This window comes from Vollenhovia emeryi, unplaced genomic scaffold (assembly GCF_000949405.1).
Source record: "Vollenhovia emeryi isolate VEMERY1.0 unplaced genomic scaffold, V.emery_V1.0 DF939232.1, whole genome shotgun sequence".
Lineage (NCBI taxonomy): Eukaryota > Metazoa > Arthropoda > Insecta > Hymenoptera > Formicidae > Vollenhovia > Vollenhovia emeryi.
This window is the reverse complement of record NW_011967134.1, coordinates 20,047-34,532: the sequence shown is the minus strand read 5'-3', so window position 1 is coordinate 34,532 and position 14,486 is coordinate 20,047. Positions and strand designations below refer to the sequence as shown.

The following is a 14,486-nucleotide window of genomic DNA, read 5'->3' as shown; positions in this document are numbered from 1 at the left end:
GGTGGGTGTGTTAATCTAAATAATTACCCTTATCAATCGCGTTTAAGTAATTGTCGCGATCCGTAATCATATCGCTAATTTCTACGGTGATTTGTCGCGACGACGACGCGACACGAGACGAACCGCCGCGTGCAGTTGCGATTCGTTTAAAATCCTTCTATTTCAAATTATGCGCGATATTCGTCGCGACAAATGAATCGACACAATAGATTGTTTACGACCTAGGTGTTCACGGCGCTACGTCATTTCTTGGAATCCGCGCTCGGTTTTTCGGCAGAGGTGTTTACGTTACCGTACTCGGGGTCATTCACGCGGCGACAGTCGAACCGATCGGTTGTGCCCGCGCCGCTTCGCGTATCGTATTATTCTTTCTTGATACGCGTTCGCGACAAGTGCGGGAAGAAACCGCGATCGCTCTCTGTGAATAATCAATGATCGATATCATCGTGCGATCGTTGAATTCCCGCGATTTGTGTCAGTGATTTGTGCGGATATCAGTGCGACGACGTAATCGAACAATTCGTAGTGACAATCGGACACAGTGAAAAGCGAAGAAGTGACATTTGGAAACAGTGACAGTGACAATTGTGACTTTACAAACGCAAATGTAAATTCGCGAGTGTTTCGGCGCTACGTCGTTTCTTGAAATCCGCGTTCGGTTTTCGGTGCCGTACACAAGATCATTGACGCGGCGGCAGTCGAATTGATCGGTTAATTGTGCCCCCGCCGCTTCGCATATCGTATTATTCTTTCTTGATACGCGTTCGCGACTAGTGCGGGAAGAAACCGCGATCGTTCTCCGCGAATACACGGTGATTGATATCGTCGCGCGATCGCTGAATTCCCGCGATTTGTGTCAGGGTGGAGTCCCATGGAGCGGAATACGCGGAAGCGGAATCAGCGGATCGCCAATCACAAGACCGTTTCGACGGAATTTTTGAAAGGGCTCTATCAGAATAATCTTGCGATTGGCGATCCGCTGATTCCGCTTCCGCGTATTCCGCTCCATGGGACTCCACCTTCAGTGATTTGTGCGGGTATCAGTGCGACGTTGTAATCAAACGATTCGTAGTGCGCAATCGAACTCGGTGACAGTCGGACTCAGTGACAATCGGACACAGTGAAAACCGAAAAAGTGGCATTTGGATACAGCGACAGTGACAAGTGACTTTACAAACGGAAGTGTAAATTCGCGAGTGTGTCGGAGGGCAGCTGAGACAACGACACCCGAGTGGACGAGGAGGCATCGGGCGCCATTGCAGAATCAATCCGCCGCTGCAGCGCATCGTGTCGGTGAGTGACAAGTTTTTTATTAAAGTGGAATCTACATTTTTAGATCGTAGATTTTGGATTGATTGACATTTCGACGAAAAATGAATAACACTCTCGTGTCACTGACTTCTCAAGCATGCAGTACGGAACACAACCAAAATTGGGCACTGCATTACCCACTTGAAAAATGGGCACGTAGCACTGACACGCACCAAGTGCAGACTTTATCGGCAGTGCTTGAGAATGGGTGTAGCGGAGTAGTTCCAAAAATGAAAATGGGCGTAAGGCGCTGGAATCAGCAGAGCGACGCGAATAGACCTCTGATGTTTTCAATATTTCGTGACTCAATATATCTTCGTGTGACGGACTGACGGAAATGTGCTGAGATGATAAAATGAATTACAATTATTACAAACTGCCTTTCACAAATAACAGGTTTTTATTATGTTTTTTTCTTTTAGTATCTTCTTCCTTTGAATATGTTGGTACATCTCTTTTTTTTAGTAGATAGCCTAGTCAGCAGTGTTAATTGAAAAATTTTGAAGTATGCACGTTATTTTCTTTTGTTCAAGAATCTGTTAAAAAAAATACCTTTTCTAGGAAAAAATATGCTTCGTATAATAAAAGAGGGACATTTAAAGACGCACGATGTCCAAAGTCAAAAGCAGAGACAAGTTCTGTTCCACTTGAAAGTTATAGATCCAAAGTGAAATTGTTTTCATCTAGATGTCTATTAAGGAAGACAGGTTGTACCACAGCAAAAATTTCCAAATATCATATTTTAGAGAGCAAGAATACGGGGCGAGACATATGTCGTAACATACTGGATACAGACATTGGACTTGGTGGATGCTACAGAAACATTAATTTGGATAGTGTTATTCCTGCATTGTCACCGATATTAGAATCATTCAAGATCCGGCATAATAGATTTAATTATTTGGACAAGTTGAAATATATGACCGAAAATGGCCATGGGAAAAGAACCCAGAAATACAAAAATCAAATTGACATCTGTTTGCTGCAATCTTTCTTTAGTTTGCTACTGTACAGAAACGTCCCTCTTGAATTATTTGGCACATTAAGAAATCGAAAGGCTATAAAGAAGACAATATGTCGTCTTTTGAAGACAGTTCCAGGAAAGATGTCCATAGAACGTGCCTTTAAAAGAAATGTAGGAAAAACCAAAATTGTGACTGGGGCGTCATTAGACTTGCAACCATTATTCAACAAACTGGATGTACGTTCATTGAAAGATGAAGCAAATATTGTGCAAAGTTCTGATCAAGACAGTTCTTATCATTTCTGAGTAATTTGACAATTGAAATGTTCAATATTGACTATCTTTTTTTGTAGATTTCTAGCATTAGATGGTTACATTCAATTGATAATGGTACAGTACGATGGATAGTCGTACTGAAACTGTTGCATTGGTTTTTTGCACAATACATCATAAAGATTTTACATAAATATGTGGTCTTGAAAGTAATTCAAAAGAAATGGGTTTATATCACAAAAGATAATTGGTGTAACATGCAAGAAGAATTTATAAGGGAAAAAGAGAATACTCTTAGTCTTGTACCATATACGGGATTACCAAGTACAATGCGTAATTTCGGGACATATAAATTTATTCCAAGTTCTTCTGGTGTGAGAGCTTTATTTTTAGCCAGGTACATAAATATTTGTATAATAAATATTCTTCCAATACTACTCTCCTCAATACATATATGTATTGTACACAAATAATTTTAGGTACAATGTTAAAGAAAAGTATGACGATACCGACGTTGTTTTAAGATTTCTCCAACAATTATATATCACGTATTTTAATAACAATGGAATCCCAACTATAGCAAGCTGCAGGAAGGCTATTTGGAATTTTAAAAACTCAAGACCTAAGAAACAATTATATTTTGTTCTTTGTGACATACAAGATGCATTTGGTTCAATTATACAACGTATAACTTATTGTTTATTACATTTAACACTTTAGTCAATAAGGACATTATGTGTTGTATTTTGTGGTTTATTTTAGAAAAGTTATACGATATTATCATTACGTGTTGCAAACAAAAATTAGGAAAGTACCTCGCAGTACGAACTTTTATCCTGTCGAAACCAAAAAGAAGCCAAAGAAAAAACACCGTGCAAATTTTATGTAACAAACTTAGGAAACGAATTTCCAAAAATGCAATTCCAAGCGGAGAAAAACCGAAATTAGTTCAAACAAAAAAGTTGATTGATAAGATATACAAATTAATATTTCACCAAAAGGTAAAACAAATGTGCATGAAATTAATTTACAGTTAACATTAAATAATATTTTTCTTGTAGGTTAAATTGAACGATCAGATATATTCAATAAAACTTGGGGTGCCACAAGGTGCATGGGTATCCCCGATTTTGTCTGATATATATTACCAATACATGTCTAAAGAGATATTCTCTGAATATGCACACAACAGTCTTCTATGTAGATACGTCGACGATATTATATATATTACTGAGAACGAACATTATGCAGCAAAGTAATTTCAATAATTTTACTTGTATCATTAGACATACGCACAGAACAAACACAGATGCATATATACATATACAAAATATAAAAGTTAACTCTATTTATTTGTAAAATTTTGTATTATAAATCTATACTTCTTACAGATTTCTAGAAATCATTCGGAATGGCGTACCTGAATATAATACAAGATTCAATCCAAATAAAATAAAAACAAACGTGGGAATGCCTTACGATGTTCCTACAAAAATAACATTTTTAAAACGAATTTCACTTACAATATAGATAACATTAAATAAAATAAAAATAAATTAAATTAAAGTGTTATCATTTATAGGTGATATACATATACATTTGTTGTACAATGAGGAAAGTGTAGTAGTTTCTTTATGTCACTATACTGTAATTTCAAAGTTTTATTTTTATATCTCGTTTATACTTTATATTACTGCATGTGAATATGTTTTTATTTTTTTCTATTTTGTTGCGTATATTTCAAGCATGAGATACTGATAAAAATGTATAACGTTTTGAGAATATAATACCTTTTCGAAAATGTCAAGTCTTGTTCAAGAAATCAACTATTGCACCGACCGCAACATTGTAAAATATGACACCGATGTACGTACAATCTTGAAAAAGAATAAATGGTATTAAAATTGCAAAGTTTGAATAAGGTACTTTATACATGGTATGTGTATATACAATAACATGCTTATGTTTACCGTAGAGAACGTATCCATAGATATAACAAACATTTTTCCTGCTGTTAATACACAAGGTTCTCGCGTTTTCATTATCATAAAAATTAAGATTTTCCTTGTTCTAGATGAAGTTTGATACCATGCTATGTTCATTCTGCAAATAAAATATAACGATTTGTATTTATAAATTTTCAGTTAAGCAGAATTTTTTATTTCTCTTTTTCAGATGCCTTTTGTAAACTCATCAATTCGTTGTATTCACAAAATTTACACTTTGTGCTGAATTTTCTTTTATATAGGTATTGTGAATATTTTAAATGTGTGTTCAACGAGATTACGATAAAAAGTTTTCTTACAATACAAAAATGTGCGTACGTACAAACTGGTGTGAATATATGTGCTGTGGTCGATTAGACGTTGCGCTTGAAAACTCTCAAAAAATAGATGCACTAATAATGCGCATGAGAATGTTATTTGTCTTAAAAACTCTTCTGGCTGGTCCACATTTGTAACTGCCTAAAAAGATTTCATATTGTATATTGAAGAGAATAAATAGTACTTTGATATTTCAAATCTATACATTCGGTTTTACCGAATATTACTAAATTATTCATTAAAGTATTTTCATTTCTTAATAATCTTTAAAGTGGATGTTGAAGCAATTAAGTTTTCTCTATATTAATAATTTATTAAACGCAAAAAAACGTTTATCATTATTATAAGACGAATAAACATACAGTAACGCCTGTCATACTTATGATGAGCATGTTGAAACCCGCTATTATAAGAAACATTTGGCTGAAAGCTGCTTCAATGAGACTGGCAAATCTTTATACGCGAAGGAGGAACATAATACTTGAGTCAATTTAATCATAAATTTTACAATTGATTACACAATATTTTTATAATAATGTATTCTGTATTACAGCACCTTAGAGCTCTCTTGTGTGCATAAATGTTGTTTACTATATTTTCATACGGCTTATCATCTTTTATAGATGGTTTAAAATTTATTTCTAGATTACCTTCTTTTACTGATTTTTCAAGTTGTTGCCTGATGCAATTAACAAACAATTTCATAATTATTTATTCATACAAATTCCAAATTACGATTAAAATGAAATTTTATGATATTCTTACCCGATGATCATAAATAGTCCACAGACATGCTGCACTACTATTACGTACATTGTGTCTGCCGCGATGGCTATGCTTACACAAATGACGGCTGTAACGTATCCATGAATTAAGATTGGAAAGTAATATTTCTCCATATCGATATAGTACTCAACTTGGTGTAACAATGGTCGAGCTGTATCATTTGAAGAAGAACCCAGTAATAATGGTTGCAATGGTACTAACATGAAGAACACCAGCGCGGAATAAAAGGCGCCTAAATAATATAGATTCATATGTTGTTAATCATCTTTAGTCTTTACCTTTAATTATTGTTGTAACTTCAAAATAAAATCGTTTGTATATTCTTAGAAAAAGAAGTTCTACAATAAAAAGGAATGTACGCTCATATTATTAAAATTGCTTCTAGAAAATAATTTTCTTAGTAATGTAAAAAATCTCTCTTGTAGAACTTTTTCTTCACTAAACATACAATCATTATGCTTACTCGCGTATATGATTGTAAACGTCCGCCCATTTTGCGCATAATTCTTAAGAATCTTGATGTATGGAGATGTCATTAATAATTGCCAATCGTATTGTATTTGATCGAAAAGTGCTCTGATCTGTGATTTAATATTATTGTAAAGAAAAGCTAAATTTTTAATTTTTCTTATGGCTAAAAATTACCATTTATAATTGCTTAGATAAAAAGGCACAACAAGTGGGTGTGTATGTTGAGAAAGTATTGTAATATGTAGATATATCGCAATGTGTGTTTTTACATACCTCTGTTGCTTTTAAGATGCAAGTGATTAATTTTACTCCACATCCTATATCGACTACCATTGGTGAAAGAGAATCGATAAATACATCAACGTTGTCAATAGAGAGTAAACCACATATCTATGCTTAAACCATAAAGTTATAAATATGAAAACATACAGCATTTAAATGTTGCTTATAGACATTGTGTATGAACGTAAAATGGAATATACGCAACAAATGTAGTCATCTAACAAATAATAATAGATCGATGGAAATTTCCTTTATCAACGAACAATTAAGTCTACGATATTCAAACATGCGTCGTCATACCTTGGCGATAAATTGCGTGCCAGCTAAAGACACTATGATGACAATAATAGCATTGCTACTTCTATTCGTTTGATATGGCCATTGTCCGACACACGATAGAAGGACTTTATTGATCCTGTAATTCCGCCCATCAAAGAACTGCATTTCACACCTATCAATAGAACTGTAGAAGGACAATGTGCTCAGAGAGAACTGCAGGGAACTTTCAACGTTTCATCCATTCGCACCATTGCCTTTAATAATTCTCTCTGTGAGCGTTCTGTCGGCACCATCACAAAATTATTTTAATTGCTCGCTTATAGTCGTAGTTAATAGCCGGACTGTCGAGCACAATGTGCATCTCGAAGCCTACGGTTTTGCTAGGAAATTTCCATTGTTTCACGTAAATTCATCATCTCCATACGATATAATACAATGTTATATTTTTCAGTTACAAGATACTCTTAAAAAAACTTTCTGTGCAACCATTTTTTTTGTTTCACTTATTGCAAATAACGAAAATATCATGTTTTTTATGTTTTCAATATATATTCGCCAACAGCTCTTGCATAACATTCTTATAATATAAAAGCATGCGTATTTTAATTATTATGTGCATATTATGATTCAAATTGTGCAGTTTAAACAATTTTATAAACGGAATGGGACGTTCTCTTGTCATCTCATTCATCTGTTAGCTGTTACGTATCTAAGGCCTTTCTAGACACGCGCACTTTTGCAAATGTCCCGTTCATTTTAAGTGTCATAGCATTTATTTATACAAGATATATATTTTTATTATTTTTTCTTTCAAGTGGCAGGGACGAAAAGGAAGCGTTTCGTTATTATTATGCGAATTCCGCGAGTCATACTTTGAACGTGACACGTATCATGCGAAGAAGCTCCGCACGTTATGATGTGAGTGTAGTGCAAACTTAATACATACATTAATCAAGAGCCATCAATTTCGAATCTTCTTTATGCAAAACCGTTGTGTACATATATATTGTGCAGAGGCAGTTTGATATTTCAACAACTGAAGACGATTTGTATTTCTCATCGGATCTTGATCTACCAAATCCAAAGTAACGTTTGCTCTAATCCTGATGCATTTATATCTTAAAAAGCTGTAATCACTGATATCTTGTATCCAAGAGTGACACAATCTTGTCGAAAATTCCCTGTCTGCCGAGCATCTAGAAATAAGAGGAACGATCAATTAAATTGTCTGAAATTTCCGTCAAAATCATTACATTGCTGTCGAGATCCAATCGTTAATAGACAAGTTGTTGAAGCAAAATTATGTAAGTGATGTAAGTGTTGATAAATTCCAAATGTATGACAATTCAAATATGTGATAAAGGATTCCATGTATTACTTGACAAAAGTGTAGAACTTTTTGTTTGTCATTATATATTTTTTACATACTTATTATTTTGTGGAGATACATTTTAGTTACCAGAGAGGTTGACCAGGTAGCTGCTTCGCAACGTATCTCAAATATTGAATCTTCTACATCAAATGTCTGCTTGAAAAAATATGAGGTAAGATATGAGGCAGATAATGTAGAATACTTTGTATTGAGCCTTTTGTATCAAACATATATTTGTCATTCGCAATCATCACTTGATAACGTCTAATTAACTGGATTATAATGCATTTTTAATGTACAAATTTATAAAAGCTCACGTTTTCATCTTATAAAAAAATTTTAAATTAACATAAATGTGTTCTATGATACCAATTGAGACGCAAATGAGTTAAAAAATATGCTATTATTTTTGGTGGACGAATGTTTCCTAGCCACAGGGGGTAACTTTCGAAGAAAAGCGTTCGAGCGAGGGCGAGCAGTTTAAATGTAAATTCAACGAGAACACTTGGTAATTATTTAAAAAAATGCATTCTTATTTATAGTCGTTTTAAAGTTTTGAGGCGCAAGTTGTTCCTATTATCTTGTTTAAAGCACCTATTGTATTGCGCTGATAACAGGAAGCAAAGCAGTACACCACGGATCGTAAGGGCCATTCGACAGAACAGCAAGAAACGTGAGTTAATTGCTAAAGCTAAAATTTTTAGAGATCAATTTAAAGTTTGAAATTTTTAGTCGGTCCAAAAACAATTCGATCGGTAACGTCTTATCAACTACGTACAGGCAACAGTAAAAGCAGCGTTGTCGTGCTTTATCACGGTAGATTCACTATTCCTCCATCATCCTCTTCGAAAGCTCTCGTGCTTTCCAAACTTTCAAAATCCGACGAAACGGTACAAACAAAGCAAGTATCGCGATCGGAAGTTACAAGTCCTACATCACCTCATAAGTAAGTGAACGAGTGATAGCAAGGTAGCAAGATAAATTTTTAAACATTAGTCTGTAAAAAAAGACCAAAGAATTGACCAGTTTAAGTTATCTTTATACGAAAAATATGTATTTAAAAAGGGCCAAAGTCATAGAAACTCCGGAAACTCTGTCTCCGAGATATCCACTACATCGACGAAAAACTTGCAAAAGATATCGCTGCGTATCGAGGCAACAGCCTTCTCTGAATGTAAACATTTATCACGCGAATCAAGTAGAGCGATTTGTATCGCCGCTGGAGTATCAGTGGGCTCCGCTTAAAAGGCAAATAGAAATAAATTGCAAGCATAAGAATCCACAGTGCGTAGAGTGCAAGCTTCCCAAAGATTTTGTCAGGTCTCAATCGAGAACAATTACTTGCCACAGCAACAAACACGCAACGAATCAAAGTTCACCTCAATGTATCGAAGAAGAAAGAGCTTGGGAGAAACGATGCTCATGCAGCGTTGAAGACGCCGCTTTGAAACCTATGAACTATCGTCAAAGGTAAACAGTCTGGGGAATTGGATGGTAACAAAAAATCAGACGACAAAAGTGATAAAAATATAACTTTGCAGGAGAGTGGAGACGGAGTACGCGAAAGACCAAAGGCAATCGGCACCTTGCTCGCATCTGGGCTTGCCGATGCAGCAGATACAAGCTCGCTCGAAAGAAGCGAACATTAAATCAGCATTCGTCGTGAATAAGATAGACGAAACGAGTCGTGTGTTTCCTTTTCAAGCTACGCCTAGTGGTAATCTCAAGATCATTCCAAATCAGGTAAAAAAGATTTTGTTTTAGCAGATGCTGCGATGAAACTCTTTCAGAAATGTCGGTCTCGAAGCAGACATAGCATAGTCGTTCTAGGTTGTATTCGAGTCGAGGAAGTTCAGCGTTTTGGTTGCTGATCCGCGACACACAAAGGTCAACGTCAAGGCCGAGCTTAATCGACCAGGTGTTAACGTTGGCACATCCGTATCTGACTCCTCGAATCGAACAAGATATATTGATCTTCCACCTGGCATCACGCTGTCGACGATCGATCAGTTACAGGTGAAACTCAGAGTCTTGTTACAGTTTTGTTTTCGATCGTCGAAATGTTATTTGATCTGTGCAACAGGCACAAAAGAAGTTACCATATATCGAAGGAAGTTATAGATCACGAACGCAACCAAGTACAAAGTTTTATTCATCAGAAATGGATCAAAATCATTCGGTTCAATCGACATCTCACCAACTTCCTCCAATGAACGAAGTACCACTCGCCTCGTTAGTTCACTGAAATTTGAGAAACTTTTAGTTTTCTTAAATTGTACAATTTTAAGACACCTTTAAATAACCATTTTACAAGTAAGTAATATTCGTCTTTATTCTAGTTTTTGTTATTTTTTATTTTAAACAGATTGGGATTTACGAATGAGCAGCCGATCAATTGGAATAATATAATTCTCCCTGAAAAGACTGACTTGTATCAGGAATTAGCTAGACGTATCACAAATTATAAGTAAGAAAAGAGAGAGAATCTTAAATGATAAAACTCTTAATTAAATGTTCTGTTTGTTACATTGCAGATATTAAATGTCTTTTAACTAAATGATTTGATTTTAGAGGATGTAATTGAAGTTGTATAATACTGTATTATGTTTTGCTAGTTTAACAGTTTGTTAAAAATGAAATTATTTTAAAGTAAGCAACTCTTAATTTATTTTATCAAGGAATGCTGACTGCGTCGTTCGAATTGATCATGACGAGTTTCATTGCCATCTCCTTGTTCTGCAAAGTTACAGTACATTTTTCGATGAGCAAAATTGCAAAGTTATCGACTTGTCTGACGTAAGATTTCATTTAAATTGTACTTGGTTAAATATAAGGTAAAATAAATATCTTTGGAAAATATTTTCGAAATTTGAAAAAGTGGCTACGTTAAATTTGGAAAATTTTTTATATAAAAATTTTTTTATGAATACTACTTTACATTAAAATAAGAAATAATACAATTAAATTCAAATTGCGACAATACGATTTGTTTTATCCACGAAATGTAGAGCAACGTGACTTCCAAGGCTTTCTCTATTATTTATGACTGGATGATAAGTCCAATCAACGAAAGTTACCAACTATTACGAAGAGATAATATATTAGAAATTTTCATGGCTGCGCAATATCTGGGTATGAAAGGTACGATTTTATCTCACATCTCAAATTTTTATTTTAAAATAGGATTTTTCGCTCTTTAAACGAGGAGAATAGAAATTAAAAAAATTGAACTATTAACATTCTCAAATAAAATATATAAAAAATATAATAAAACGGATTTCTTATTTAAAGAATTAGAAGAGCAATGCTGGGCATTTATTGACAACGACGAGCTCTTCTCCGAAGATACTGCTTTTCTATTATACTTGGAAGCAAAGAAGATAGAAAATACTGCAGTAATGGAATTGATGGTACCGAGAATAATGAAATTTTTCTTGATGCTCGTTAGCACAAAGGACTTTTTGGAATTGTCAACAGACGAACTATGTTTGTTATTAAAATCTAATTATATTTGCGTCAATAGGTATTATTGAATTTCGACAATATTTTATGCATAAGAAAATTTTATAAGACTTATACAGTCCAATTATTTCTAAAAATTGTTGATATTTTTACTTGAAATTTTATTTATTTGTGAGAAATTATTTGTTAAAAAATTGTTAACAAGTAATGTAGTAAATAACATAAAATGTGATAATAAATAGTACGAAATAAAATATATAATTATCCTTTTTCGTTTCACAGCGAAATGGAAGTTCTAATGTCAGCCGTAAGATGGTTGATGCACGATTGGAATGAAAGAAAGAAATATATGTTACAAGTGCTGAAATGTGTTAGATTTGGACTTATAGCTCCGTGGCAATTGGTAGATGTCAAAAGAAATCCTGAAAATCCAGAATTTATGGAGTTGATGTCTTATCCTGAAGTACAAAAAATGGTGGATGATGGTCTTGCGTATGAATTCCATTTATAATTTAGAAAGCTTTAAATTAATCCGTGTATAAAATATCAAGTTAAAATACAAGTAAGCTATAATTAATATGAGAAAATTTCTAGGTTTGTTATTATAAAATATTGGTATGGTAATCAAACTGAAGATTATTATCATTGGATCGATTTGCTTGGACTTAGTGAACCGACTAATCGCAACTGGGCAGGAGAAGACAAAGTAATTTAAGCTTTATTAATTCAACAAGTATTTACATCTTTTATTTAATATGTTACTGCAACAGTTATTACAAACTGTTATTGAAAATAACTAAAATTGACTAGAATTTGTAGAATTCGTTTTCATATTTCTTGTTTCAGAATTATGTTACGTATCGCGAGTTTCTGTTATATCTTGAAGAGTATCAAAAAATCAATACCTTGGAAATGCAAACAAGGAAAAATCGAGCAAAACCTACACCTCCTACTTCTCCTCCTAAAGATAGCTCATTATTATCTCTGGAGAGAACACATACGGATTGCAATAAAAATCATTGTTGCACAGATTCTCATCTTTCAGGTATAAATAAATGCAAATATATTAACATTATAAAACATGTTACATATGTATAAAGTAAGTGTCTAATAATTTAATACTATAAAGTTTGCGATGACAATCAATAAATTTTGCAGTTGTAAAACTATTTTATCTTTATAAATTCTTACGTCAAGTTCTTTTTCTCTTAATTGATAATTTGGCAATTTATATAAGATTGCGATATACCTTAATATATCGAAATTTACTTATTCTATATTCATGCTTATTTTTTAGAGCAATACACAATGCAGACTGGAGAACCCAAAAAAAATGTGTCAAAAGTCGCGACTTCATCGGGCATGGTCATGTCACCTGAAATCTTAACCGCTTGTCTTAGTAATATGGGTAGAAATAATAATATAACAGCGGTGAGTAAACCTTAATATGACAGTTTAATTTTAAGCCGTAAAGATAAAGAATTTTATTATAAGTAAAGATATTTGTTAACTTAATTTTTCTAATTATACATATATATTATACATAATACGTTGTATTGATTTTATACAAACTCTTTTTTTTACAGTTATAAGTACTGACTGTCATTTTTTACGAATTAATTTTTATATGAAAAGATTATTTAACAAATACCTTTAGCAGAAATTAAGGATTCTTTAATAGTTGCAGCAATTTATAATTAAGTTTTTTTTTCACCCACATTAGGATAATGCTATGTTTTCACTCGCAGAACAAAGCACAGTGCGACGGAAATAGAAACAATAAATCTATTGTTAACGATACAAAATATTATGCGTCAGGTGAATTACCACGAAAATCTTTGGACTTTTTGAAAAATACGAAATGTATGTACGAACATCATCAGTATGAGGCCCCAATGGTATAAATTTCTTGATTTAAATGAGCCAAGTGATTCCATTATTGCATGTTATATCCAAATTATGTGTTGTATGGATATTTAATTATACAACTATATACATATAGATTTATGTATATAATAGCAATGTATTCATAGATTACGGATAAATCGACATATGAAGGCCGACCAAAAAAAAAAGTTCATAATTGTAAGCACTGGGAACAAAATGGTATAAAGAAACAACAGAAAGTGATGAAAGATTCAAGATGTACAAAAGATTCCGATTCAGCTAAATCCGAAGAAGAAGCAGCCACTATGATACAAGCTACGTATAGAGGATATAAAGTCAGAAGAAAATTTGACGAAGTTAGTGAATATTAAATTATCATGATTGCATACGTTTTGAAGATAGAAAGTAAAAGAGTTTCTATAGTTATTTATTTTCAGGTGTTTATTCTTTTAAAGTAATGATAATTAATAACAAATAACATTAATTGTTCTAAATCTAAGATAGCAACATAAAAGTGATAATATTTGATTGAAGTATGCAATTAAAGTTTGTACGAATAATTCGAAAAATTTGCATTAATTTTCAGAGATAATGGTTTTTTATTCATTTATTTATTTCTTTTTTTTAATTTATTGCTATTGTAAACAAAAATTTTAAATATACATGTGATAATTATAAGACTAATTATTGATTATAATATCAATTATGATTTTCTAACATAATAGATTAAAAAATCATCCTTGGAAGGAAAACAGAACACTCATAAAGTAGCCGAGTTGTTATCTATGTCAACGAGCCAATGCGGATGGTCACTTCAGAAATCAGTTAAAGCATCCAACAATATCGCGAATTATACAAAAAATACATTGCATTACATCTGATAAAAGTAAATTAGTTGTGCAATGTAACAAATGTTTAGTAATCAATATATATAACTAGAAAAACTTTTTCTCTGTGTAAAATACTTTATGTTTTATATATATATATATATCATCACATCATATTTATATTAATGTTATGTAACTGTTACTTTGGTGTTTGCTAGGATATTATATCAATATATGATATATCAATT

General features: G+C 32.9%; 3 protein-coding genes across 4 annotated transcripts; 2 read left to right on the top strand and 1 right to left on the bottom strand.

Annotated features, from left to right (window-relative positions):
• The first annotated feature begins 1,627 nt into the window (after nucleotides 1-1,627).
• Nucleotides 1,628-4,350, top strand: LOC105560336 (telomerase reverse transcriptase-like). The gene is made up of 7 exons (XM_012009373.1): nucleotides 1,628-1,707; nucleotides 1,873-2,512; nucleotides 2,629-2,945; nucleotides 3,028-3,233; nucleotides 3,311-3,549; nucleotides 3,610-3,803; nucleotides 3,940-4,350. Exons 1-7 carry the CDS (start codon nucleotides 1,667-1,669, stop codon nucleotides 4,076-4,078), a joined length of 1,776 nt encoding a protein of 591 aa, XP_011864763.1. The 5' UTR covers nucleotides 1,628-1,666; the 3' UTR covers nucleotides 4,079-4,350.
• A 7-nt stretch (nucleotides 4,351-4,357) lies between these two features.
• LOC105560337 (odorant receptor 9a-like) lies at nucleotides 4,358-7,894 on the bottom strand. 2 transcript variants are annotated; one of them, XM_012009374.1, is made up of 9 exons: nucleotides 6,712-7,894; nucleotides 6,403-6,519; nucleotides 6,122-6,239; nucleotides 5,638-5,890; nucleotides 5,429-5,551; nucleotides 5,235-5,325; nucleotides 4,877-5,013; nucleotides 4,519-4,651; nucleotides 4,358-4,425 (listed from the first exon to the last, which is right to left on the bottom strand). In XM_012009374.1, exons 1-9 carry the CDS (start codon nucleotides 6,853-6,855, stop codon nucleotides 4,375-4,377), a joined length of 1,167 nt encoding a protein of 388 aa, XP_011864764.1. In that variant the 5' UTR covers nucleotides 6,856-7,894; the 3' UTR covers nucleotides 4,358-4,374. The 2 variants fall into 2 exon arrangements, with proteins under 2 accessions (XP_011864764.1, XP_011864765.1); XM_012009375.1 differs by lacking the exon at nucleotides 4,358-4,425 and having other exon boundaries at nucleotides 4,428-4,651; nucleotides 6,403-6,524; nucleotides 6,712-6,795.
• Nucleotides 7,840-14,392, top strand: LOC105560338. Its single transcript, XM_012009376.1, has 20 exons — nucleotides 7,840-7,994; nucleotides 8,146-8,234; nucleotides 8,494-8,570; nucleotides 8,680-8,735; nucleotides 8,795-9,008; nucleotides 9,128-9,532; nucleotides 9,604-9,805; nucleotides 9,893-10,078; nucleotides 10,146-10,294; nucleotides 10,428-10,529; nucleotides 10,741-10,858; nucleotides 11,071-11,203; nucleotides 11,354-11,585; nucleotides 11,807-12,016; nucleotides 12,119-12,230; nucleotides 12,371-12,569; nucleotides 12,822-12,955; nucleotides 13,273-13,422; nucleotides 13,558-13,767; nucleotides 14,137-14,392. Exons 6-20 carry the CDS (start codon nucleotides 9,516-9,518, stop codon nucleotides 14,290-14,292), a joined length of 2,310 nt encoding a protein of 769 aa, XP_011864766.1. The 5' UTR covers nucleotides 7,840-7,994; nucleotides 8,146-8,234; nucleotides 8,494-8,570; nucleotides 8,680-8,735; nucleotides 8,795-9,008; nucleotides 9,128-9,515; the 3' UTR covers nucleotides 14,293-14,392.
• The last annotated feature ends 94 nt before the right edge of the window (nucleotides 14,393-14,486 follow it).

Excerpts from the sequence above, each read along its gene's own strand:
- LOC105560337 (XM_012009374.1), bottom strand. The coding sequence starts at position 6,855 with ATGCAGTTCTTTGATGGGCGGAATTACAGGATCAATAAAGTCCTTCTA. Across the intron at positions 5,014-5,234 it reads TAAGTATGACAGGCGTTACT|GCAGTTACAAATGTGGACCA; the intron begins GTATGTTTATTC and ends AAATCTTTTTAG. Across the intron at positions 4,652-4,876 it reads ACATATATTCACACCAGTTT|AATGAACATAGCATGGTATC; the intron begins GTACGTACGCAC and ends TTTTATTTGCAG.
- LOC105560338 (XM_012009376.1), top strand. Across the intron at positions 10,859-11,070 it reads AAGTTATCGACTTGTCTGAC|AGCAACGTGACTTCCAAGGC; the intron begins GTAAGATTTCAT and ends CACGAAATGTAG. Across the intron at positions 12,570-12,821 it reads CACAGATTCTCATCTTTCAG|AGCAATACACAATGCAGACT; the intron begins GTATAAATAAAT and ends CTTATTTTTTAG.
- LOC105560336 (XM_012009373.1), top strand. The coding sequence starts at position 1,667 with ATGAATTACAATTATTACAAACTGCCTTTCACAAATAACAG. Across the intron at positions 1,708-1,872 it reads CTGCCTTTCACAAATAACAG|GAAAAAATATGCTTCGTATA; the intron begins GTTTTTATTATG and ends TACCTTTTCTAG. Across the intron at positions 2,946-3,027 it reads AGAGCTTTATTTTTAGCCAG|GTACAATGTTAAAGAAAAGT; the intron begins GTACATAAATAT and ends AAATAATTTTAG.